Source organism: Eublepharis macularius, chromosome 1 (genome assembly GCF_028583425.1).
Source record: "Eublepharis macularius isolate TG4126 chromosome 1, MPM_Emac_v1.0, whole genome shotgun sequence".
NCBI lineage: Eukaryota > Metazoa > Chordata > Lepidosauria > Squamata > Eublepharidae > Eublepharis > Eublepharis macularius.
Window position 1 is genome coordinate 132,418,626 of NC_072790.1, and position 24,426 is coordinate 132,443,051.

Here is a 24,426-nt window from a genome sequence, read left to right on the forward strand (position 1 = left end):
ATTGTACTTCTAGTGTCACTTCTACTGAAGTCGTGTTGCTGCTCTTCCATCATACTGCATAGCATTGTGCCTAGAGACATTTTTTTCAGTTGCGGTAGGGGAGAGAATTTATCAGTAGGGAGAGAAAAATACTTTTCCATGCATGAATTTATTAATGAGCACAGCTTAGATCCTTTGTATGGATGCAGTTGCAACTAAGGAGGTCAAATAACGGACAAGAACAATTATATAAACAAGACACTCAGCAAACCGTGTACTGCTTTCAGCATCCCACTGTTCCAAAGTATGTTTGCTTTTGTTTTTAAGCCCCCATGTTTAGTGACCAAAATGATAGGACATCAATTTCACAGGAATTTCATACTGACCTTCAGAGCCATCCCAGTCTCTCCTTCCCATACTCTGCCAGTTTGTAAATAGTCATTGGTGTTTGTGTTTATGTGGTAAGTTTCATAGGCTTTGTTAGCTAGTAGCTATTTCCTCCTAGGATTTAATCTATAGCACTATATGGATCTACCTTGCAGTATTTCTTTTGCCATTTTTGTGTCTAATTTTAACTGCTTGAAAAAGAGAAGCCCAATGATGCACAGACATTTATTTGTAATTAAGAATTATTTTAAAGGAGATGTTTGCAAGTGGAGCAATGTTTTCTTTCCCCATATTGTTTAGCCTAGCAGTATAGCAGTATAACAGGTTATCATATGTCAGCACACAAAGTACCTGTCGGATACTGTTCTTCCATGTTGGTACAGTGTGACTCTGAGCTGTGTGTCAACATGAGCTAGCAAAGATCTTTTCTACCTTATTTATGGAGTGGTGGATTCTTCAGAGAGTAAAAAAATCGTAATTGTGGCAAGTGATAATGCCTGCCTTCAAACAAAGGGAAGCCAAGGTAAAAAGCTTAGATTTGGGAAGAAAAGCAAAGTGGCAGACATCATCAGCATATGGGTTTCTGCAGAGGATAGTTTCTATGGTAAGTTTTTCTTAAAATTTGAATGAATTAGAAAAGTTAAGGAATTAGAAAAACAGTAAGGGTTATCAATCCATTACATTCATGGCCAGATTGTTACTAGCTGCTGTGAATCTGAGTGACCAGAGCTGTTATTTATAGACATCTGAGTAAGGATAGAAATAACTTGGTTTGTTACCGTGTTTGAAATCTGTGTTTAAAAATAATGCCTATCTATCCCATCCTTCCTCTCAAGTGTTTCAGGGCAGTGTACATGGTTCTCCCTTCCCCATTTTATCCTTATACTATCCCTGTGAGGTAGTTTAAGGGGCAGCATAAAATGGTTTTGTAGAGTTTTCCCCTTCTTTATATTTCTGCTAAACTAGTTGAGACTTTTCATGTCAAAGACAGAATTATTACACTAATATCAAAATGATACATTTTGCGAAGTGTTGAATAATTGCTACATTGCCAGCAATTAACTGTATGTTCGGGTCACATTTAATTGCTAAGTCTCTAGATTTTGGGTTACATGCTAATTCTAGAAGCATCATTCCCCACTGTCTGCAGGATTACATACCTATACCCTCATCCAGAGAAGAACCACATATTGGAAGCAGAAAGAAGGAGCATAAATAGGAAACACACCTGGTTGAGGTTCTTAAATATATTGGTTTATATAGATGTCTTGTAATATCTGTTCTGTTGGTGATTCAAGGGCATCTAATCCAGCAGAGGATTATTTATTAGAAAATGATACTGTGCTTGTTGTATTATGGATTTTTTTATCTGTGTCTGGAAACTTTTTAGCCATACTGTGTGACTGATTAGCAGGGAGAATCGTCTATATTTCACAGTGACCATTTTAGTCACCTGTGGATCCTACCCTCAAGATACATTGATAAGATTTGTGAGGTGCATTTTCCTTAGACTAGTGAACATTCAACCTTATTGTTCCCCTTTCTTCCTTAAGCTAAATATCTAATATTTAAAACATTTCAGAGCATTGGCTTGAAGAAGAAATGCACAAAAATAGTACTGGAATGGTGAGGAACAAAATAAAGTGAAATGAAATGTGACAAAGAATGTTTGGTCATAGCTTATCTGTTTCATTCATGAAAAATGCCTTAGATAGACATGTCTAATGCAAACTATAAGAGCAGTAAACCAGAAAAAGACCATTTCTGTCACTGCCTACATCTTTGTTTTAGTTTGCACTGTGATAATGTTTTGTTCTCTTTTGTTGTGATGAATGACCACCCGCAAATTAAAAGAAAAAAGTTGCTGTTGACAATTTTTGCAGATGCAGTAATTTGTTATAGAAGTCTGAAATATTGACCACTGCTTTCCCTCATTGACCATTCAATTTCTTCAAGAATTAAAGAAAATACACATTCTTTATTTCAGTCATTTTTCTTCAGTAAATGTTGTTGGGATTGTAGCACTGAGATTGTGAAACAAAATGCATTTAAATGGGAACTAAAACAGTAGCAGTTGTCAGGTTCTGCCATAGGCGCCGCCCTTTGAGACTCCAGCATGCCTGACTTCAGCCTTCAGGAAATATGCGGAATCCCGCTCTGTGGAATGAGGGGGGTATACCTCACCCTCACACCCTCTCAGTCCACCCACAGGTCCCTTCAACCTGACATTGTCTCAGCTGTCTTCCACAGCAGCTGTCTCCATCCAGTTGTCGGTCTTGGTCTTGGTCTTGGTCTTGGTCTTGGTCTTGGTCTTGGTCTTGGTCTTGGTCTTGGTCTTGGTCTTGGTCTTGGTCTTGGTCTTGGTCTTGGTCTTGGTCTTGGTCTTGGTCTTGGTCTTGGTCTTGGTCTTGGTCTTGGTCTTGGTCTTGGTCTTGGTCTTGGTCTTGGTCTTGGTCTTGGTCTTGGTCCTCCCCCTCCCCCCCTACACTACCCACCCACACCCTGTGGGTGGACTTCCCTTATATCCTTTTCCTCATTCCTGGCTCCACCTGCTAGCCACACCCCTCGTTTGCACTCTAGCCCTGGCCTTGGATGCCTCAAGCAGCTGCACCTGGGGTAGCTAGTCTGGCTGCTTTGGGCAGCTACAGCTGTGTTCTCTTGGCTGGCTGCCAAGCCTCCTCTGCTCAGAGCTTCCAGCAGCCTCAGCTGGTCCCTATTATTCCATTCCTCCCTGTTTGCAGGTTGGGGTGTGGACCTGTTCTGCTTCTGCTGCCTTTCTTCCCCTGCCAGTAAGGCTGCTGTCTGGCTGACTGATGGCTGGCTGTCCCTATCTCTTGTGCCTTCTCACTCTGCCCTGGTCCCCTCCTGGCTGTCTTTACTCCCCCTGTAGGGCTCTTAACCTCCCACTGGAGGGTGGGGCTAGCTGGCTTCCACCTGCCCCGACTGACCCTCTGGGGCTTGGGAGCGGCTCTGCCCTCCTGTGGCTTGGGTGCCTCTTTCCCCCTTTCTGTTGTTGGTCTGCGCTGGCCCTGGGTGTCCGTTGGGGTGCCTGGGTAGTTGTCCCCCGACTGTCTCCCATTCCCTCTTCCTGGTAAGTCTGGGGGCTGAGCCTCAGACTCTGGACAGCAGTAACAGTGCAATCTTATAAAGAGTTACTCCAGTCTAAGCCTATTGAAATAATACAATTTTACCATGAAACAATGAAGTATGAGAATCAACCTATTTAATCTATTACAACTTTGATGAAGATGGTTAATTTTTAAACCACTTTTCATTACTTTGACTCCTGTACAGAGGGGTAAAGGAATTCCCTTTTGGCAGCCTCCCAGCAAGTGCTGTTTTTTGCCAAAATTTCAGGGTGCTGGCTTTGCCCTTCAGTCCTTGAACTGCCTGGTCTCTGTATATCTTAACCCTCTTCCCACTTCGAAGATTTAAAATCAACCCACAAGGCCCTGTTGCATATTACTTGCAAGGTAGGGTTGCAGGCTGAGGCTGGCAACCACCAGGGGACTTCCTTTGGGGGGGTGGGGCACTAGCCAACAATGTTGTTGGAAAAGTGATCACTTTGTATGTAACCCAGAAGTAACATCTTCTCATAGGAGACAATGCTCTAGCATTCACCCCAAACTCTATAGTTTGGATGGTTTGGGTGAACACCTGGAGCATTTCCTGCCTTGATGATGTTACTCCTGGCTCGTGCGATAAGTGACATCATTGTATTGCTGGGAACCATCATTCCCCCCCCCCCGCTCCCCGGCCACTATGTTGAGTGGTAGCAGGAAAAGTTGGGGGTGGGGAGGTCTAGGCTAGATTCATCTCCACTCAGAATGGGCCTTTTTCTTTTGTATCAACAGAGCTGTGGAATGCCCTTCCTGTAAATGTGCAGTAAGCGCTTTTATTATTTGCTTCTTGAAGGATAATCAAAAGGTTTATTTCTCAGTTGCCTTTTGGCTGCTTTGTTTCCTGACCGAAACACATTTCTGCGAATGTTTAAAAACTGCTGTCTGAAATTTGTTTCGTTCATGTTGTTATAGTAGATGCCTGCTTTTACAAAGTAATCATTTCAATCATTGTATGCCACCTTGAAACTGTGCAAAAATGGCTTAGAAATAATTTGTAAATTATTAAAATATGATGCAGCAACCTTGCTTTAACACTAAGGAAGTCTAGATCTGGTCAGTGGCTTAATGGGAGACCACATTGGAACTCTATGAATGCTATGCTGAGCTCTGTAATAGAAAAAAGTCACATAAATTTAAATCTATAATACCACATACATAAAGCGTATTTGGGGTACATGATCTGGGTGTCATGACCAGTGATGTTTCCTACTCGATATTGTGGCAATACTCACAGTATGTCTTCCTACTGAAGGACATTGGTGATACAAGTGGACAGAAAACTGAGATAAATAGGCTTAATGAACTATCTTAATAGACTCCTGAAGTTCTTCTGCCATCAAACACTATTACTGGCTTTTCTGTGCTAGTTGAAAAATTGCTATGCATTTGTAATCTGGAACTGTTACAATTTCAACTTTTATAAGTGTTGTATGACCTACAGTTGATTGCATATCTTTTAAGTATTATTATGGGTCATTTAGCTCTGAAGTAGCTAGAATAGAGGGGTAAAACGTTCACGGACTGCATATCTACAAAAACGGCCATTCTCAAAAGGCTGTTAGCATTATAGCTTGAATGTGATGTAATTAAGAAGTAAATTGGGTTTTTTTGGATAAGAAATAGTCTAGTTAGAAGCCAAATTAACCAAGGTTCACACTGTTTCTGAACTTTTATTCTTTTATAAGGTTGCCTTTAAGAGAACTATAAAAATTAGTTTATAAGGTGAAAGTTAGTCTAAACCCATATAGTTTCATCAGAAGCTTGTTACATTTATATAAATCCTTCCGTTTTAATGCTGTAATGTTTCCATCAAAGTTGATTATTTCTGGATCTTTTAATATTGAAATGCTTAATTTTGCCTATATTTTTATGCTGGCTAGTTGGTGTTCTTGGTTAAAAAGCTGATCCTAGGAAATCTACATCATTTGCATTGTATTCTTTGGTGGCTGAATCATTATGACATAGAAAGTAAAATCAGGAATGAAGGGACTTTCCTACACACTCAATTTGTTCGTGATTTTTATAGCAGTTGATCCCCACACATTCGAATTGATTTGAGTATGGTTCTTTCACATGGTTGCCCTCCCTTTGCATTTTTACAGTTGTGGATTTGGTTTATTTTGTTCTGCACATGCCTTAAATAATCTGGATTTTCCAGTGGGGGTGCTGTTGTCATTGGTGGTATCATCGGTGATGTCACAGTCCCCCCCCCTTATTTTTTGCACATGCTTATATTGATAGAAGTCTTTGCATGGGGAAGCCTAAAACAGAAGCAGCTCCACCACCCATACCTAAATTTATCTGCCCAAACTGGAGAGCCCTGCCTCGGCTGACCAAGAGCCAGGAAAGAGAGGCCAGCACTAGGGATGTGCGCTTCGGCTTTCTGAATGTCGAAAGAAAGCCGAGACAAAAGTGTTTCGGCTTCTTTCGGGTTATCCGAAACGTTTCAGAGAAAGCCGAAACGTTTCGGCTTATCCGAAAGAAAAAAAGCCGAAACGTTTCGGCTTCTTTAGGCTTTCTTTCGGCTTTTTCAATGGGAAAATGCCTCCGTCTTCCCGGACGCCTGGGGGAGGCATTTTCCCACCGAATCAAGCCAAAATTGGTGGGGACCTTCCTCTAACCCCTCTCTAACAACCCCCGAAGTTTCAGACCGACTGGGCTTTGGGGGGCCATGTTATGGCCCCCCAAAGCAGGTCCCCCTATCCTCCCATAAGAAAGCGAAGGGTGAGCATATTGTTAGCATGCTGCTGCTCATCTTTCTTCATTATTTCCTATGGGGAAAAATGAAGAGGCAGGCTTCCTTTGCCAGGGCTGGCATTTTGCATGCAAAATGCCCCCCAACCCTCTGGGGCCCTTCTCCCACCCTTCCTCCCACCCCCCACCAAGGCTCAGCCTGCTCCCACTTGGGGGGGGGCATTTCATGGCCTCCCCAAGTAGGTGCTCTGTTCTCTACCACTGACAGCTGGGGGAGGCTTGTCTTGCCAGGGGTGGCATTTTGCATGCAAAATGCCCCCCAACCCTCAGGGGCCCTTCTCCCACCTCTACTCCCAGCCCCCACCAAGGCTCAGCCTGCTCCCACTTGGGGGGGCCATTTCATGGCCTCCCCAAGTAGGTGCTCTGTTCTCTACCACTGACATCTGGGGGAGGCTTGTCTTGCCAGGGGTGGCATTTTGCATGCAAAATGCCCCCCAACCCTCAGGGGCCCTTCTCCCACCTCTACTCCCACCCCCCACCAAGGCTCAGCCTGCTCCCACTTGGGGGGGCATTTCATGGCCCCCCCAAGTAGGTGCTCTCAGCCCCCAAAGTCCACCCCTACAGCCCCACACAAAGCCAATTCCCCCCCAGCTGCCACACACAGACCCAAATCCCCACATTAGCCCCTCACAGACCCAAATCCACCCCCAGCAGCCCCACACCCATAACCCCAGGAACAGGCTGGCAAAGGCCAGCCCTCTCCCTTTGTTCCCTATGCTGGGAACTTCTAAATTCTCTTTCCCTGGCCGATTCTGCACAGCCCAGGGGTGCTACAATGGTGGGCACACTTCTGAGTGCCAGCTGGTCCCTGTGAAAGAGCACCTGAACCACAGACACCCTTCCTCAAGTTCCCCCACCACCTACAGAGATGGGAACCAACTGATGTCAGTGGTAGATTTCAGGATCATGGCCATATCTCTATCACCTTGAGGTGAATCCCCTTTATGGGGAGATTCTTTATTACAGGAGGTACATTGATGATGTGGCCATGATCCTGAAATCTAGTGAACACCTTGAAGAATTAGGACAGTGGATGAATTCGGTGGATAGCAACATTAAATTGACTTGGCAGTCCAATTCCAACAGCATTAACTTTTTGGATGTGATGGTGTATAAGACCTTAGAAGGGAAGTTAGGGGTAAAACCCTTTAGGAAGCCCACGGACAGATGGGCATACTTACATTATTCTTCCCATCATAAGATGAGCCTTAAACATAATATTCCATTTGGCCAGTTTTTAAGAATTAAACGGAATTCAACTAGAATGGAGGATTACAGGAGGGAATCCACTAGGATGCGGGATGCCTTCCTTGCCAGGGGGTACCCTTATAGAGTGGTGGATAACGCGAGGAAACGAGCGGATGCCACGGTTAGAAGTTCCTTACTACGCCCAACCACTAAGGAGGAGAACAACAGACTCGCGTGGTCGCTGGATTATTCCCCCCTAGCTTCACCAATTATGAGTATCATCAGACGGAATTGGCACATAGTAAGCAACATTACGGGCTGCTCTCAGCCTCCCATGGTGGGGCTTAGACGATCTAAGAACATAAAAGGTCTGGTGGTGCACTCTGACTTTAAGAGGGAAGAAGCACTTCGCTCCCTTCCAATTGGCCATTTTCCCTGCGGCCACTGTAATGTATGTCCCATGTCTGTTAATGCAGGCACCATAATGAATCCTGTGTCCGAGAGGAATTTATTTTCGAAAGAGTTTTCCACATGCAGTACCCACAACGTGGTCTATATAATAAGATGTTCTTGCGGATTGTTATATATAGGGAGCACGACTCTCTCAGTTAGGCTCCGTATTCAGGAGCACATGTCAAAAATCAGAAATAAAGTTTTGGAAGCGCCTCTCACTCAACACTTCATACAGCATCATACAAACGAACGGGAATTGGAATTCACAGTTCTGAAGGTATTGAAGGAGGGGGCAGGTATAAATATGCGGCGGTCTTTATTAAAATTGGAAACAGAATTGATTTTTAGACTGCACACCTTGGCCCCAAATGGTCTTAATCTGGAGGCAGATTTCACACCTTTCTTGTAGTTCCAAATGATCTCGATAAGGAGGTATTTTTTTAGGTGTGGAGGCACCGGAACTGTACATTAAAGAGTGACATTATTATAGGATGTTTTGTGTGGTCGAAAAATGGATAATTTATTTGTGTGAGTGCACTTTAAGCAGTTGATACCGAGAAGCAACCCTCATTGGGGCAATACCCTTATAAACTCCACCCAGATTCATATTAGTACTATAGAGGAGATCGAGAAAAGACAGAGGCTTTGCCCAGGATTAAAACAAGGAAATTTACATGATAGACGACTCCTGCCTTATATATATCAAAAAATAAATTTCATTGGTAAGTTTATGGAGGTGATGGTTCTTTTCGTAGTTTACATCATAACTCCTGTACAAATGCTAAGATTTATGTACTTGGATATGTATTAAATTGTATACATTTAATTGTGTTTCCAGGCAATTGTATGGAGGCTTTTGAAGAAGCATGTATATAGCGAAACGGGATACTTAGCCGGGCATACCCGTTGCCATTCTCCCGTCGGGAGAAACCCCCTCCCGCGGGGGTTGCTCCCTGCATGAAATACTACCAATTTGGTTATACAATATGTTGCCTGAGATGAACCAGTAAAAGCATTTTTGGAAACAGAATTTCCGTCCTTCTACGGTCCTTTATTGACTCTTGCTTGGTTTTTCTCTGTTGGGACAGAGCCTGGAGAGCTGCAGCTATGTTCTTTTCAAATTGCCTTTTCTGGTGCCGGAAGTGGTCATCAGGGCTTTTGTAAATTTTCAGATTTGTCAATTTCATATCAATAGATAGATGTAAGATTGTAGTAATAAATGCAGCAGATTCTCTGAATTCCCAGTTTCATTTAATAAAAAAGAAAGAGCAAGTCTCTAGCATCTTCCTCGCAGAGATATAAGAAAAAAGAGCCAGTTTGGTATAGTGGTTAAGAACGGCGGGACTCTAATCTGGAGAACCGAGTTCGATTCCCCACTCCTCCACTTGAAGTCAGCTGGGTGACCTTGGATCAGTCACAGCTTCTAGGAGCTCTCTTAGCCCCACCCACCTCACAGGGTGATTGTTGTGGGGATAATAATAACATACTTTGTAAACCGCTCTGAGTGGATGTTGTCCTGAAAGGCAGTATATAAATCAAATGTTGTTGTTAAAAGCTTGTCTCTGCAAGGGAAGGGGCTAGAGACTTACTTTTTAAAAAATGAAAACAGCAAATTCAGAGAACCTGCTGCAATATTTATTATGACATTAGGTTGATCTATCAATATGAAAATGATGATTAAAAAAAAATAGTCTCTAGCTCCTTCCATCGTGGAGATAATTTTTTTCCCTCATATCTCCTTAAGGAAAGAGCTACAGGCTTACTTTAAAAAAAAAAATGAAAGCAGGGAATTCAGTGCACCTGTTGTTACAATGGTAGGTCAGTGTAGTGATATGAAATTGATGATTAAAAAAGATTAAAACAAAAGGTGGGACAAAAGAAATGTTATGCATGAGGGGAAAAAACTATTCAAAATCAGCTTCCAGGAAAAGATCAGGGTAAAAGTGGTCTCAAAAGAGCTGGAAAAAAACAGGGATGGGAGGTGCAGCTTAAATCAAAAAGGCAAAAAAAAAAATGAGTGTGGAACTCATGGTGTAAATCGATACAGTACGGGACCAGAACCAACAGAAAAAAGCCCATGTGGAAACCCCCAAATGTCTCACAACTAACCTCTTTTCAAAAATTCTTCTTCATTGTAAGTATTCCTAAAATACATGTCTAAGTCACCACATGAAAATTTGAAAACATTTTTATCTTCATCTATAAACAAAAATAAATAAATGCTTATAATAACCTGGATCATTCTCTCCCCCCCCACCAGAAAGTTCGTTATAAAAGTATTGAAATCTCTAATTCTTCCATATTTAATGCTCTTATAAATGCTAATTTCAGCTACTGAATACCTGATGTCAGTTGCTGTACTTTTTTCACTGTGTTGGCTGTGTGTATATTAACACTATCACTGAAGAATTATGAGAGTTTTTAACTGCTGGAGAAAAAAATCAACAGGTATAAACTTGCTCCTTGATACATACAAATTAGATCAGAATATATGCCTTCTTTCATGGATATTGTAAACCAGCTGTTATTCTGTAGTATGTACTTGTTTGCATCATAAATAATTTATCTCACCATCTGGAGTATATCCATTACAAATCTAAGGCAATTTAAAATTATTTCCTTCAAGAAGATTTTAAAGGAATCAGTGTGCACTTGTAAGCAGCTACCTCTATTCTTTTCCACCGATAGAGCACTGAACAGATTTCGGCATTGTTTCCAAATTTCCATGAAATCCAGGTAAACAGTATGGAAGGAATAAAGGAAGGGTCTCCTTTAAAACCACTGGCACGACAACTTACAGATGCAGACAGACTTAGGAAGGTCATCCAAGAACTTATGGACACCGAGAAATCATATGTAAAGGTAATAAAAATGCATTGTAACCATCTCCCCCCCCCCATAGCATTTACTTAACTGGAAACATGATTTAGGAACCATGCCGTATATTAACTGGTAGTGTTTGCTTTTTATGTGAATTTCCACCTCCTTCTATGAGTATCCCTTCCCTACAGTCTGACTAAAAACAAAAATCCAAGATTTAAGGGACAAAGGACAAAACTGAAGCAATTCTCTTAGAGCTAAACTACATGAGATGCCTGACACGTGTTAAGTTTACCTGGGAAGTGTAGTTGGGCCTGCCCCTGAGCTCCCAGAGGAAAACCCGAGCAAAGAGGAATTTTGCATGAGTGCGCCTTGCAAAAATCAGCTCAGCCCGGGTTTTTATCCAGGAACGGGAAGCATGTCAGAGCAGCAGCAGAACCAGAAGGATGGGAGGGAAAGAGTCAGTGAAGAGAGCCCGAAGAGAGCCTTCTGATGTTGCTAGCTCCCTGTCAGCTTCGGGTTTGGCTCTCTTTGGGCCCCTTGCTGACTCTTTCCCTTCTATCCTTCTGGCCCTGCTGCTGATCTGATATGCCCCCCTGCCCCTGAGCTCCCAGAGGAAAACTTGAGCAAAGATGATTTTTGCAAGACACAGTCTTGCAAAAATCTGCTCCATTTGCATTTTCCTCTGGGAGCTTGGGGACGGACCTGACTACACTTCCCAGGTAAACTTGTGGAAACCTGACACAGGTCAGGCGTTTTGTGTAGTTTAGCTCACAATCATGCAAAGACTTCCAGATCTTATTTTTGTTATGAAATATGGCATCCAGATCCGAATCCTCTGTCCAAATCCGAATCCTCGAGTGAATCCAGGTTCTGATTCAAGGTTCTGGTTTTGTCTTTTAAAACTCTTAATGGACTGGGACCAGCATATCTACAGGACCATCTCTCACCCTATACTCCCCAAAGGCTGCTCCATTCAGCAGACAAACATCTACTGGTAGTCCAATTTGGAGAAATTCTCCTGGAGTTCTTCAAAATGCATCCTGGTTGTTACCCTCCTGAATAATTTGGTATCATTAGCAAACTTGGCCACTCCACTGCTTACCCCCAAATTTAGATCATCTATGATAATCTAAATCTATGATAATCTGAATAGTATCACTTTCAGGACTGATACTTGTGAGACCACCACAGCTTCTCTCCTTTTATTCCTGCTCTTTGATTCCTTTCATTTAATCATTTTTAATTAAGTTTACTCTTGAATTTTTGGTGAAAGATCCTGTCAAAAGCTTTTTGGAAGTCCAGTTGTATAATATCCCAATCACCTGTTATCTACATGCTGTTAACATTCACAAAAACTCCAGAAGGTTAGTGAAGCAAGACATGTTGGTTTCTCATCAGGCTTTGTTCCTTGATGTGCTTAATTCTGTTTTTTATTAAAAGCTTCTGTAAGTTTACTTGGTCAGATGTTACGCTACCTGGCCAGTAATTTCTTGGATTCCTCCTGGGCACCTTTTTAAATATAGGTGCAATATTTGCTGCTTTCCAGTCTTCCAGTAAAGGCCAATTTTAGTGACAAGTTGCTGGTTAGAATATCAACAGTGTCACACCTGAGTTCCTTAAAAACTCTTTGGGATATGCTATTTGACCCAGAGACTTGTAAATTAATTTGCTGTGTAGTTCTAGAAGAACCTCATCTTTTGTCACCTCAATTTTACTCAGTTCTTCAGATGCTCTTCCTGAAAACAGCCCCACATTTTCCATAGTGAAAACAAATGTAAATAATTCCATTTCTCTGCCATCTTCTACCTTCTTTATTCAGGCCTTTCACTTCTTTGTCATCCAACTGTCCAAGTGCCTCCCTGGCTGGTTTACTATAACTAACATTTTTGAAGAAACCACATCTTGCTCTAATGCAAAGTTGTATAATGTTTGGTATCTTTACAGGATCTGAGTTGCCTCTTTCAATTATACTTGGAGCCTCTTCAAAGTGAGACATTTCTCACACAGGATGAGGTAAGAAAAATTTGGGGTTTGATTTTTAAAAAACCTTGCTTTTCCATTTTTTTAAAAAAATACTGCATTGTGTCAGACATGAAAAGAGACAGTTTAACAAGATGGAGGCTATTTCCATAAAGGTTGTTTTCCCCAGAAGCGATGCTGTTAGGAAGTAGGGTTTTTTCCTGCTTACGCACAGCAGCAGCATGGCACATTCATGCACCTTCTCCCAGGGTTTCACTGGCTCTCTCCTGATATTTTCCAAATCTGATGTGTTCCAACATTTTGGGAGAGACTGCCACTAAGCCTTGATGGTTGCCATGGGAGGGGGGGGGGGGTCACATTTCCCTTATAGCAGCCATTTCTTCTCCCCACCACTGCAGGGGGGGGCTTCTTTGGAGTTTTTAAATTTTAGTATTGTTATATTAAAATACCATTATAAGAACACATGCAGCAGGTTCTCTGAATTTCTAGGGTTTTTTTGTTTTTTAAAAAAGTAAGTTTCTAGATCCTTTCGTTGTAGATATACAAGGGCAAAGACATATCTCTGCAATAGAAGGGGATAGATACTTTTTAAAAAGCTGAAAAGTTAAATAAGCTGTTACACTTATTGTTATAAAGTAACATTGATATAACTATATGTAATTTCTGTTATAAAAAAAACCCCAGCACAAAAGCCCTGGTGGTGCAATGCAGGAGGAGAAGCCACTGCCAGGGGACCAGGGAAAGGAAACTATCTGTAAATTTGCCATGTGGAAACCCTTTGCATTATGTTGGAAGCTCCAGCAGCAACATGGAAACTACACATACCTGAACCTGGGCCAATTCCAGACGACTAACCTGAAGGCGCTGCATGCCGCCATGTTCTGGATCGCGACGGGGAAAACACGATATTTCGTGTTTTCCCCGTCGCGATCTGGAACATGGCGGCATGCAGCGCCTTCAGGTTAGTCATCTGGAATCGGCCCTGTTGCATTATAGTAATATCTCTGCTCTAAACATTGACTGCACTGCTGACAAATGTTTCTAAGAATTTTGTATTGAAGAAGCCTGTTTATTTGTGATTGGGGCCGAAACTATTACAATACAAATTCAATCACGTTAAGTGTCCCCTTCTTTATCTCCAGTATTTATTTAAAATGTCTAGATCCCACTTACCTCCTCAGACTCAAGGCTAATAGTGTCTTGTAACAAATTGATGTATTGCCTTTTCATATTACTATTATTAGGCAGCATTATGACAAACTCATATCCCCCAAGTTTGATTCTGCCTCTCTCCTGGTCTTCCTTCTTGTAGATGGAGTCTTTGTTTGGCAGCCTGCCAGAGATGTTGGATTTTCAGAAGGTGTTTTTAGAGACCCTTGAAGATGGAATTTTGTCCTGTCTGGATTTTAATACCCTTGAAACCCCTTCTCAGTTCCGGGTGAATATAAGATCTTGTTTTATGTCTAAAAGTGCATTCTAATAGTAAGGCTTATTTCCTCTATTTCTTCTTTTCTCTGTTCCAAATGGAAGGTTTTGTACTTAAAAATTAAAGTGCTCAAAAGGAAAGCTATTTAGACATTTAGTTAATTGAGAGATACCGAGTACATTTCTATAACTGCTGCCATTTTGATGCTTATGTGGCTTCTTTCTAGCACAGCTTCTGCAGTTGGTTCAGCCTGAAAGCTGCTGTTCTGTCTTCATGATCCTTGAGAATAAAGTTCAGGCATTGGCTTTCTCAACCCACCAACCGTGATTCTTACAGGCACAGTGTGATTGTGGGTAGCATAAGTTTGTGTGAATGTGAAAATAGTGGTGTCTTTTCTAACAGTGATTGCTGTAAACTTAGAAATTATGATAGAGGCTGAACAATTAGTTATCTTTTTAATGTATTGGAACTCCAAATTCCAAGATGGAATCTGTGCATATGTATACTTTGGTATGCTATAATTGAAGATACATTATTTGTAAAATGGGTTTGGCAATAGGAGCTTATTGGTAGCTATTTTTATATATATGCAGAGAATGTACCCATTTGTAACAGTAAAATAAGATTACTAAATAACTTCTGTAAGGCTTTGCATCTTGGAACCATGTACATTTTTGTAGTACCATAAGCTATATCACACACTTGCTTGATCTCTCCCATTCCAGACTTGTAAACAATATGTATGGCATTCTGAAACAAATACTGTGCTCAAAAACTGAACAATTTTTTATCTGAGAATGACCAACATTGATTTTAGCAAGGCATAATCAGCTTCCTTTTTCCCAAGTATGTTCATTGTATTTGGTACCATGGTCATTCTGAGTGAAAATGTTGAAAATCTGTAGTTACAAAGAAGCAGCAGCTGCACCCAGACAAGATTAGAGAAGTCTTAAATTCTGATACTGCGGCCTAAAAACGAGGGGGAAATATCCTTAAATACTGTGCGCACTACTTAGTACATGAGGCAACAATAAACTGAGTTTATTTCATATAGCATTGTAGAGGTATAAAGATGTGTAGAGGAAAGCTGAAAATGTTCATGTTTTTAACTGGTCACTTAGGCATAAGTCAAACCTGATTTTCTTGTACGCACATAACATGGCTATTGCAAAACATTCATTAGCATATTTTCTTAGACAAGGCTATCAGGTGGTACATAAGTACAAAAAATGTTCAAGTGCGTAAATAACATTTTTTTTTTTTTTTTTTTTTTTTTTTAGTTTCAAAAAATTTTATTGAAAGTGTAACAAGTAACAAGATCAACAGTAAATGCGTAGAAAAAAGATGACATCATACGTAACAATGTTCGGATACAACAATACATAAACATCAAAACACTAACAGTTGGCAATATTCAAGTGTGCAAATATTATACATAATCAACAGGAGTCTAATACAGTGTTAAGCAAGCTAATTATAACAGCATCGGGAGAATCATGTACAGGCACATCCATTATGTCGCAGAGTAAATCCATATTTCAAATTTCGGGGTTTATAATCGCGTAGTGAGGTAGCTTAGAGATCAGCCATTCATTCTGAGATAAAAATTCCAGGAAAGGGTACCATTGTGCGTAAAATTGTGTAGGTTTGGAGGGGTTATGCAATGCTCGAATTCTGTCTGTGATCTTTTCCATCATAAGGTGGTCCCACACCACTCTATACCATATGTCAAGAGTGGGAGGGAATCGCGATTTCCACCTGAGTGCAATTGCAGCCTTTGCAGCTGCTAGGAGAGTTCTGACCAATGCCTTCCGCAGATGGGGAATATCTAGGTCTCCCCAAAGATCCAAGAAGACAAGTCCCGGGCTTGGGGGTATCACATAAGTCGTGATACGGGAAATTTCCTGGAGAACCGCCTTCCAGAAAGCAGCAACACTTTTACACTCCCACCAGCAGTGTAGGAACGTACCCTGCTCCCCGCATTTTTTCCAGCAGAGTGGAGACCTGCTGGGATATATTTTCGCCAGCTTTTGGGGAGTAAGGTACCACCTGTGGATAATCTTATAGGTTTGGAGGCGCACATTGGCGACAGGGGAGTTAAGCAATGCAGAGTGCCAAACATGCTCTCTATCTTCTCGTGTGAGTTCTATCCCACAGTCCTGTTGCCATTTATTGAGCAGCGCTTCAGTGTTTAGGGGTTTGGTATCAAGCAGGGTGAGATATAGTCTTGACAGGAGACCTTTACGGTTAAATGAGTGGGAGTCCAGAAGTGTTTCAAATTTAGTTGGTGGTTTAGTCATTACGCTTTTTATATTCAATTCGTGCAGAAGATATCGCAGTTGCAGGTAGAAAAACCAGGGGACTTCCCTGCCCAGGTTGTTGTTCAAGTCTACTCTGCTTATGATACCATCCTTGGTGGCTATGTCCAACAACCTCAAGTCCCGCAGGTCATCCCAGGAGCGCAGTGCGGTTATATTATGCTGGCGAGGCATGCCCTTATGTGATGTGAGCACTGAAAAGCGGGATATGGCCGGGAGAAGGGAATGTTTATGTCTGTCCCAAAGCTTCAGCAGTGCAGCAAGGAACATATTTTGATATATGGAGGGAGGACGCAAACTTGGGGTAGACCAGAAAGTCTCTCGCAACGTTTTTGGCTGGGAAAAGGTGCCCACTATGTTTATCCAATCAGAGTGTCCAGAGGGGAGTAATATCTGGAGGATGTCTGTCAATCTGGCTGCATCAGAATAGAGCCCTATATTTGGGTAGTTAAAGCCCCCTGCTGTTTTAGGGGCGCACAAAACTTTGAAGGCAATCCTAGGGCGCTTATTCTGCCACAAGAATCGATTTAATGCCGTCTGCCATTGGCTCAGAATTTTGCTAGGGATTTCAATCGGAATTGTTCTATACAAAAATGTCAATTTTGGGAGGACGAAGGATTTTATCAAATGGTATCTTTCATACCATGCCAGGTTTTGCTTGTTCCATTTGAGCAGGAGGTGTTTGATTTCTTTCATCTTTTGGACGTGGTTTACCTGGAGTAGCTGGGCTGGGTTGGGAGGGATATTTATGCCCAGATATCGGAGGTGTGATTTGGCCCACTGGTATTTAAATTGCCGTTTTATGTCGTTACACGTCTCCTCTGGGAGATTCACTGATAGGATGGTGGATTTGGCTTGGTTTATCCTCAACCCCGATATACACCCAAAGTGAGCAAGAACAATTGCCAGAGCCTTTAGGGAAACAAGTGGGCACGTAAGAAACAGCAAGATGTCATCAGCGAATAAGCATATTTTGTAAGTACGTTTGTCTATTTCAATGCCTCGAATCCCTTCATTGGTTCTTATCTCCTCTGCTAAGGGCTCTATCGCGAGGGCGAAAAGGATGGGGGAAAGGGGACACCCTTGGCGCGTGCCTCGGTGTAGAGTGAAGGGATCGGACGCTAAGTCATTAAGTTTGATTCTTGCCTTGGGGCCTGCGTATATCGCTTTAATTGTTTGTAGGAAGTTGGGGCCGAACTTCATGTGGGAAAGGAGCATCTGCAGGTACGGGACCTCCAGGGTGTCAAAAGCTTTTTCGACATCCAAGGAGAGGAGTGTGGTTTGTAATTTGCTGTGTCTACTGAATGTTAAAATGTTCAGCGCCTTATAAATGTTGTCGGAGATGTCCCTATTGGGGATAAAGCCTATCTGATCTGTACAAATATAATTTCCAATGAAAGAATTGAAGCGTCGTGCATATATTGAGGTAAAGATTTTATAATCGACATTCAGCAAAGAAATCGGTCTATACGAACCGGGGTTAGAGGGGTCTTTGCCTTCCTTGGGGATCATGGTGATGACTGCCTCAGCCCAGGTTCCAGGTAAGGTCCCCAATTTATGCACCTCATTACAGGCCGATAACAGGGGCGGGATTAATACCAAAGCAAACTTTTTATAGAATTCGGCCGGATAGCCATCCGGCCCAGATGCCTTATTGCTCTTTAAATTCTTAATGGATTCCAGCAGTTCTGCGGCGGTGATTGGGGTATCCATTAATTGGCTATGTTCCGCTGCCAGTTTTTTAATGTTCTTATGGGTTGACAGATAGTTCCTAATTGACATTTTATCTGGCCTGGAGGAAGTATATAAATTTGTGTAAAATTTTGTAAATACATCCAATATTTCGGGAGATTTAGTGAACGTTTGTCCCTTGTCGTTTTTTATGAGTCTGACGTGCCTATTTATTCTCTTCTCCTTGACCTTCCAGGACAGATAACGTAGGGTCCTAGGAGAGTGGTTCCAGTACTTTTGCTTTAAATATAAGATGTTCTTTTGAATTTGGGACGTTTCAAGTGACTCCAGAGCTTTGCGCTCATGGAGCAGCTGTTTATAGGTTTTTTTGCTGTCTCTATCCTTGTGTAAGCGTTCCAATTGGTGGATTTTATCCATTATGAGTTGTTTTTGGAGTTTTTTCTTCTTATTTAGAGAGGCAGAGAGAGCGATCAGTTGTCCCCTTAGTACCGCCTTAAGAGCGTCCCACACCGTTTGGGAGGATGTCGTGCCTGTTTGGTTATCTTTGAGATATTGGGTGATATCTCGTTCAATTTGTAGGACATTGTTCTCATTAAGTATGAGGTTTTTCTGGAACGTCCAATGCCTCTCCCTTTCGTAGGGCCTATCTAGGGATAATTTGCACGTTACCCAAGCATGATCCGAATAGCTTATGTCTCCTATGCTGGAGAGTAGTACTCTGTCTCTCAAATCTGGGGACACCAGGATATAGTCGATCCTGGTGTATACGTCATGGCGTGGGGAGTAGTATGTGTAATCTTTGGCCAGTTTGTTCATCTCCCTCCATATGTCCACTAAGTGGAACCGAGTAAATAGCGTGAGCATCTGTGTGTCACGATTAGGGTTCTTAGGCCTTCTTGGCACTCGAGGTGCATTGTTGCGGGGAAATGAGGATTTATCTAGGTCATAGTGTGCTACATAATTGAAGTCCCCTCCCACAATTACTGATCCCTCCTGGAATGCCTCTAATTTTCGGAGGATTTCTTCCGTGAACTCCAGTTGCTGCGTGTTGGGCGCATAGACAGATGCCAGTGTAAGCAATTGTCCATTGAAGTGCCCCTTTATGAATAAAAACCTGCCTCTAGGGTCCCGTAGGGTGGCTTTGTGTTCAAATTGGACCCTGTTTGCTAGTAAGATTGCCACCCCGCGGGATTTGGAGGAGCCTTTTGCGTGGAATTGCAATTTTATCCATGGGGCCTTAAGCTCCGCCTCATAGGATGCATGGAGGTGTGTTTCTTGGATCAGGGCTACATCTACATTTAGTTTCGCCAGGCTGGTCAGAACTCTCCTTCTCTTCACCAGGTTGTTTAAACCCCTCACATTTTGCGAGACAATATGGACATGTGGTTGTGAGGCCATTATAGAATGGGTAAAAGTAGAGTATCAGAATTGGTCTTTGAAGTGAAATGTACTGGTATTGCAGAACCAAAAGTGCAAGTATAGAGACCGCTAGCAGGCGTGTAAGGGCTCTTGCCTCAGTAGTTTATAATAGATATGAATGAGATGGCTGAAATGATCTAAGCACCAAAGAAAGGGTCAATACGTAAATGCAATAAGATTCAGGTAAATAAATCACTGTCTGGTGTTAATTAATTAAGCAATCAAATTTCATCACTTTGAAGGCAATCATGCAACAAATTCATTGGAAAGGAACGAGAAATCGTATCACAAAACACAAATGCAATGAAATGTATAGCAAGCGTAAGTTAATCTACTATGTTGGTAATTTTCAATAAATAATTAATCGACTTCCGCCCTTACCCTTTCAAAATATGATGGGAAGCAAGCAGACTGTCAGTGGACAAAACTGACAGTTGTGATAAGCTTGTAGTCTGTTATGCTACCTCCCCTCTCCGATTATGGATGGATCAAACAGCAATTAATTCCAGGTATATGATAATCAAGTTACAATCAAGTAAGTACCAATTAATTAAAATTTCTTATTATTACCGTATGTAGGAGTAGACCAAATTAATAGATGTACCTCTTAACCTTAAATCACTAAGTTGCTTGTGGTTTGCTATGTTACCTTCTCTCTCTGATTATGGATGGATCAAACTGCAATTAATTCCAAGTGTACAATTTGCTAATCAATCAAGAATCAATTAATTAAGATGTTTGTTTGTTACCTTATGGAGGAGTAGATTGAATTGATGGATGCACCTCCTAGCACTAAATTACTAATTTGCCTAACTACCTTAACAAAGTTATATACAATAAGCACGCAGCACTTTAATGTTGTTTTTGGTAAAAGCTTGAAAGTGTAGATATATTCAATTAACTCACTATTTATACTCCTTTAAACCAACTGTCCCCAGACTTGTAATAAATGATTAATTAATTCTTGCCCTTACCTCTGCCCAATGCAGTAAGGAGCAAGCAGATAGTCAGTGGGTAAAACTGCAAGTTGTGACTGGTATATAGATTGCTTCGCTACCTCCCCCCCTTTACTAACGTCGGATCAAGCTGCAAGGAGTTCCGAGTATCTGATATGCCAATCAAGAAGGTAGTAATTAATTAAGATTTCTCTTTATTACTTTATGTAGAAGTGGATCAACCCAAGGGGCGCACCTTTTAATATTAAATCACTAACTTGCCTTAACTACCGTACTAAACTATATACAACGAGCACTCAGCGTCTTGTTACTTATTTTCCAGGAAGAACTTGAAGAGTGTATTTATATAATTATCACAAGATCTAATATTTCTCTAAAGCAACCGTCTCCAATAGAGAAATAGAAACTAAGGTGCTACACAGTTCTCAGCAGCCTCGCGAGAAATCTCTGCAACGAGGTTGCTGTAAATAAACAGAACGGAGGACTGTTTGTGTAAGGGGCTAATAAAGAAGCAATCCCTTCAATCCCACCCCAACCACCCCTACCCACGAGTAAATTAAGTAAGATTGGGACGTTCCAACACAACATATTCTGGTCATAAGTCCTACCAGTCAGAGCTTCAAGTGTCCCGGACCGGTATTTTATTATTCTTCTGAGGAGACATGGGTAGCGGTCGTTTTCTTTTCTGAGAGCTGGCCTCCGTCTCCATGGCGACCTCTATGCCTAGCTCACGTAGAAACCGGAGGCCTTCCTCGGGAGTAGAGATCGGGTGCTGTATGCCCTTCAACGAGACTCTCAATGCAGAATACCGGGTCCAGCTGTATTCTATTTGGGCATTTCTGAGTTCCTCAGTTATCTGTCGGAGTTGTCGTCGTCGCTCCAAAATCTCGGCCGGTAGGTCTGTATAGACGCTGATTCGCGCTCCATTGTAGGAGAGGAATTTTCGCGCCCTCGCCACCTCAAGCGTTTTTTTCCTCAGCCTCCAGTCGGCAAAGACGGCCACCACATCTCTAGGTCCCCGCCTCTTATCTGGATTTCTGGGGCCCACTCGATAAGCTTTGAATATAGTCAATGCATGGGTTTCCTCCAGCTTTAGCTCCGTCATCAGCCAGCCCGCCAAAAAAACGGCCAGGTCTGCATCCACGGCCACATTTTCCTCTATCCCCCTAAACTTCAAATTAGCACCCCGCAGCTGAATCTCCATGTCCAGGATCTTATAGTGGACACGATCTTGTTCTGATTGTAGGGAGTGGACGTCCTCCCTTAAAGCCGCAGTCTGGGTAAGAGCCTGATCCGATTTAGCGACCACAGAGTCCATCACTATCTTAAGGTCAGTTAATTGTTGTGATAGTGGTTCCATTAGATGGGAGATTTTGTTAGAAAAGCTCGATTCGATGTCTAGCAGTAGGGCTTTTAGTGCTGGGTCATAGGAAACCGTCTGAGTTTTTCGCGCCTCAGCATTCATCATCGCGGCCGCCATGTTTGCACTCGTTCCCTCTATCTCCCCCTCCGTACCTTCTGCTTGCGAAGCTGGGAAATAGCTCTGCAAATTTTTCGCCGCCTTAGAGTTGGGCTTCTTTGCAGTAAGATCTTGCTTACCCTTCATACTAAGTTGTGTAGAACGTTTTTGATGTGCTTATCGGGGTTTAGGGGTGGAATTGAACCGGAGCTCTGGCTTTAGGCGTCCATTCCTCTCGGTGCCGACGCCACGCCCCCCGTAAATAACATTTTTGAAAGTCTCTTTAGGTGTGTATTTGGTGATTGTTTCATGTGTGCCTTTTTAGTATGGAGGGTTAGACTTATTTTATAGCTGTATATTCTGTTAGAGGATGTAAACACAATCTCTTGTGGCCCTGCTATCAAAACATTTTTCCTGGCTGTGTGCCAGCCTGTATTTGGTGGTTGCTTTTCTTCTTATCATCTCCGTTCTTGGGTCTGAAAAGCACAAATGGAAACTTCATAGTTTTCCTCTGCTTTCTGCCTTACAAAGGACCTCTGTGTTTGACTGGTGATGGTATGTATATTCTCAAATGGAGAGTGGCTATTTCTTTTCTTTTTCTGTACCTGTGCTGCATCTTGAGATCTCTTTTATGCCCATCACCATGTAGTACAATTAAGTCTGCAACACGTCCTGTATTCTATTCTAAGACGCGACAAATTGCACTCTAGGGGCTTCTGCATTGTGTTCAGAGACATCTTTTTCTCTCTTTCCTGCATGCTTTTCTTCAGGCGTGTTTGGCAGTGATTATATAGCCTGATGAAAAATTTGGGAGAATTTGAAAGCTTCCTCATTATTTTGTGATACTTTTAATCAGGGCTTTTTTTCTGGGAAAAGAGGTGGTGGAACTCAGTGGGTTGCCCACAGTGAAAATGGTCACATGGCTGGTGGCCCCGCCTCCTGATCTCCAGACAGAGGGGAGTTTAGATTGCCCTTCTGCCACTGAGTGGTGTGGAGGGCAATCAAAACTCCTCTCTGTCTGGAGATCAGGGGGCAGGGCCACCAGCCATGTGACCATTTTCAAGAGGTTCCAGAACTCCGTTCCACCACATTCCTGCTGAAAAAAAACCCTGCTTTTAATTGGTTCTAATTTTTTTAAAGAAATGTTATATTACATTTTTTCTGGGACAATACCATTCATAGGCTAATGATACTTTCAGACATACAAATAAGGACAGAATGGTTTCCACTGGGTCCTTCTCCACATTGCACACTCCATTATTCTACCCGTGGTCTTCCTCAAGGTCACTGACCCTCACATGTGGCTTTTGAAGGAACAGGGGAGTGAGTTGTGGGGAAATGGGAGCTGACAGTTCTCTCTCTTGGGACCAGAGTTGTCTGGACCCACACCTAAATTTTTAGATTCAGCCCACAGTTACAAAGATTTGTGTTTGTTTATTTTAAACATTGGTTTGTAGAGCTTGTTCTTGACCGCTAAAGAGGTTACCTTAAAATGAAGATTATTTCTGCTTTTGTAACAGTAACAGATCTTCTCTGTGTTGGTTTCAGAAGCTGCTGTTCTCCCTGGGAGGCTCTTTCTTGTATTATGCTGATCACTTCAAACTGTACAGTGGTTTCTGTGCAAACCACATAAAAGTCCAGAAAGTTCTTGAAAGAGGTAATTGCCTTGGTGATGTAATCCATGCATGTGACTGATTTTAAGCACCAAAACAGTAATTTTACATGCTGAGAACATTCTGAAAATAATTTTTTTTGCTTTAGCTTTGTGCAGGCTGCCCTGTAATAAATATGTTATTTAGGAAGTAGCCCTCATAATAGGCTATGTACGTGCCACCATCACTCATTTTTCTTTTGATTTTGGTTGCCCCTGTTTATTTCTGGAACTACTCTTCCTCTATCCCCTGTGTGCAGATATGAAGACAAGGTAGTGCAGTTTTATAAGTTAAAAAAACCAACCACCTGAATTTGTCCAGACAGCTGCTGACAATAAGTCTTTTTTAAAATAATGAACAAAAAACATATACAGGTACAATTTTTTCCTACTGGTAGAGGTGGCCTGAAAAAAGTTTGTTGCTATAGCTACTTGTGACTAGATTTTCATGTGACTGGATGCTGTAGTCAGTGTGGCATAGTAATCAGAGTGCACCTACACTGCCATGAATCATGCATGCTGGGTGACCTTGGGCCAGTATGTCTCTTTCGGTCCTAACCCACCTCACACGATTTTTAGGATAAAAGCTGCCATGTAAGTCACCCTGAGCTCTGTGAGGGATGGTAGATCAAGATGGGTAACCATGTTAGTCTGTCTGTAGCAGTAGAAAAAAGCAAGAGTTCAGTAGCACCTATAAGACTTAACAAAATTTGTAGTAGGGTATGAGCTTTCATAAGCCATAGCTTACTTCTTCAGATGGGTGAGAGAAGGGTGAGAGACAACATGATAGATTGCAAAAAGGTAGACTAATATTCTTTG

At 42.0% G+C, this 24,426-nt stretch overlaps 1 protein-coding gene across 3 annotated transcripts in view; it reads left to right on the top strand.

The window, feature by feature from the left end:
- Positions 1-24,426, top strand: part of TIAM2 (TIAM Rac1 associated GEF 2) — a 215,442-nt gene that overhangs the window by 177,889 nt on the left and 13,127 nt on the right. For 2 of the 3 annotated variants that reach the window (XM_054969841.1, XM_054969839.1), the window contains 4 exons: positions 10,572-10,745; positions 12,651-12,719; positions 13,999-14,124; positions 23,505-23,613. In XM_054969841.1, coding sequence (XP_054825816.1) covers positions 10,572-10,745; positions 12,651-12,719; positions 13,999-14,124; positions 23,505-23,613 — 478 coding nt within the window. The remainder of the gene's footprint in view (positions 1-10,571; positions 10,746-12,650; positions 12,720-13,998; positions 14,125-23,504; positions 23,614-24,426) is intronic. The other variant, XM_054969840.1, reaches the window with a different exon arrangement.